This window comes from Nicotiana tomentosiformis, chromosome 4 (assembly GCF_000390325.3).
Source record: "Nicotiana tomentosiformis chromosome 4, ASM39032v3, whole genome shotgun sequence".
Taxonomy (NCBI): domain Eukaryota; kingdom Viridiplantae; phylum Streptophyta; class Magnoliopsida; order Solanales; family Solanaceae; genus Nicotiana; species Nicotiana tomentosiformis.
In genome coordinates this window covers 125,853,445-125,856,204 of record NC_090815.1, presented here as the reverse complement: position 1 = coordinate 125,856,204, position 2,760 = coordinate 125,853,445, and the positions used below count along the sequence as shown (strand labels likewise).

The following is a 2,760-nucleotide window of genomic DNA, read 5'->3' as shown; positions in this document are numbered from 1 at the left end:
AGTTTCTTGGTTTTTTTGTCGTTTGGGAGTGTGTCGTCCTGCAAATAGGCGATAATGCGATTGCGCCAATCTCAAGTTAAGCTTACGGTTCTTGCCTCGATTTGGTCTAGTTACATATTGAGGAGGTGGACTACACTTTTATCTCTGGTCGCTATGTTTTTGGTAGTTACGGCCAACTTGGCGAGGTCGTCTGCTTCAGCATTCTGCGTATGTGGGATCTGGTCGAACTGGCATACGTCGAACTCGGGCAACAACTTATAGATCTCGGTTTGGTATTTTTTGTAATCTTTGTTCTTTGATTTGGAAAGCCCCTGTAATGTGGTTAACCACGAGTTGGGAATCACAACGAGTTGGGAATCACAATAGAGTTTCAGTTGCTTCGCCCCGTACTTGAATGCTAGCCTTAATCCTGCAATTTTGACCTCATACTCGGCCTCGTTATTAGTCATATCTGGGCACCTTATGGACTGGCGAATTACTTCGCCTATAGGGCCCTCGAGTACGAGTCCCAATCCGGATCCTGAAGCGTTGGAAGCGCCATCGGTATATAGGACCTACAGGTCTCGTCTTTGGAGGGAAGCTTGGACGGTTTCCCTCTCGACTTCAGGCATTATCTTTACATTGAAGTCTGCGACGAAGACGGTGAGCATTTGCGACTCTATCATTGTTCGTGTTTTATATGTAAATATCGTGCTCTCTTAGCTCGATGGCCCACTTGGACACCCTCCCCGATAGCTCGGGTTTATGAAAAATGCTTCTTAGGGGAAAGGTGTTAATGACCGATATCGGGTGGCATTAGAAATAGGTTCTAAGCTTTTGTTAAGCTATGACCAATGCCATAGCAAGTTTCTCGAGGTGCGGTACCTCGTCTTGGCATCGACGAGTGTTATGCTAATGTAATAGATAGGAGATTTCTTACCTTTGCTTTCTCAGATCAGGACTACAATTGATGCTACTTCGGAGACGACTAGATAGACGAGGAGTTGTTCCCCGAGTTCGAGCTTTGAAAGCAGAGACAGTGATGACATGTATGCTTTTAGTTCTCGCAGAACTTGTACGCACTCGGGTGTCCATTCGAGGCCGTTGTCCTTATTGAGCACGCTTAAAAAATCATGACATGTATCATACGACCGCGAGATGAATCTTGATAGGGCGGCGATTCAGCCAGTCAACCTTTAAACTTGCTTCTTAGTAGTCAAGTGTTCCGGTATCCCTTCGATTGCTTTGATTTGGTCTGAGTTAACCTCGATTCCCCATTGAGACATTAGAAAGACCAAGAAATTTCTTGATGCTACTCCAAACGCGCATTTCTCCGGGTTCAGTTTCATTATGTACCGTCTTAGTATGTCGAAAGCTTCCCTTAAATAGTCGATATGGTCATCTCCATTTATGGACTTGACCAGCATGTCGTCTATATATACTTTCATGGTATTGCTGAGCTGGGCTTTGAACATCCTCGTGACCAATCTTTGATTTGTGTCTCCCCCGTTCTTCAGCCTAAATGGCATGAACCTATAGAAATTAGTTCTTTGGTGGGTGATGAACGTGGTTTATACTGGTCCTCTTCTTCCATAAGTATCTGGTTATAACCTGAGTACGCATCTAAGAAACTCAGCAACTCGTGTTTGGCCGTTGCATCGATGTGTGGTAACGGGAACGAATCCTTCTGGCATGCTTTGTTCAAGTTTGTGAGATACACGCACATCCACAATTTCCCATTTTTCTTTTTGACCATCACTACGTTGGCGATCCATTTGGGGTACTTTGATTCCCTGATGGAGCCATTTTCAAATAGTTTCTCCACCTCCTTGCCGACGACATCGTTGATGGAGGGATTGAATTTACGTCTGACCTGCCTTACTGGGGGTAGAACGGGTCGACGTTCTACTTGTGAGTGGCGATCTCCCTAGGGATGCCCGGCAAATCTGCATGGTTGAAGGCAAACAAATCTCCATTATTTATTATGAATTGGTGGAATTTACCTGGTTATCGGAGTTTACAACCGATGTAGGCCTTTTTGCTACAGTCATTTAGGTCAAATTGAATGGGGCCGAGGTCTTCTATGGCCGAGTCCGCTTCTTCAACCATTTCAGGATCCATGATCACGTTCATGGTCTCTTTTTCAGTCGACCTCGTCCCTATTGGTTGATATGCCTTTTTTTCCTTGTCTTTTTTTTGTTGGGTTGTCATGTTGTCCAATGCAATACGGTAGTATTCTCCAGATGTATGATGTTCTCCGTGTATGCTGAATACCCAAGGTGTTAGGAATTTGATTACTTGGTATAGGCTAGAGGGGATGGCTCTCATGGGATGTATCTATGGTCTTCCATTTATGGCGTTGTACGTGGCGGCCTGGTCCATGATGTGGAATGTCGTCTCCAGCGTCACGCCATCAGCCAAGACGGGGAGTGTAATTTCTCCCGATGTCCGCTCAACTGCATTATTAAAACTGCTTAGCATGATGCAGTGTGGCACTATCTTGTCTTCGAGTCTCGTCTGGGTGAGGACTCGTGGATGAATAATGCATGTTCCACTTCCATCGTCCATCATGATACATTTGACAATAGTATCTAAAATGCGTAAAGTAATGACAAGGGCATCATTATAAGGGAAAGTTAAACCGTCAACATTTGACTCGTTGAAGATAATACTTTCTTTGAGTCCGTCGTACCGTTCGCGGGTGATAGATCTTTTGAGCTTGTGAGTGGTGGTGAATTTAATGCCATTGATAAAGGCGTCGTCGCTACCACCGATGATCAT

General features: G+C 44.8%; 1 protein-coding gene across 1 annotated transcript; it reads right to left on the bottom strand.

The window, feature by feature from the left end:
* Positions 1–2,316: 2,316 nt before the first annotated feature.
* LOC138910504 (uncharacterized) lies at positions 2,317–2,760 on the bottom strand. Its single transcript, XM_070201746.1, has one exon. The coding sequence runs from the start codon at positions 2,758–2,760 to the stop codon at positions 2,317–2,319; it is 444 nt and encodes a 147-aa protein (XP_070057847.1).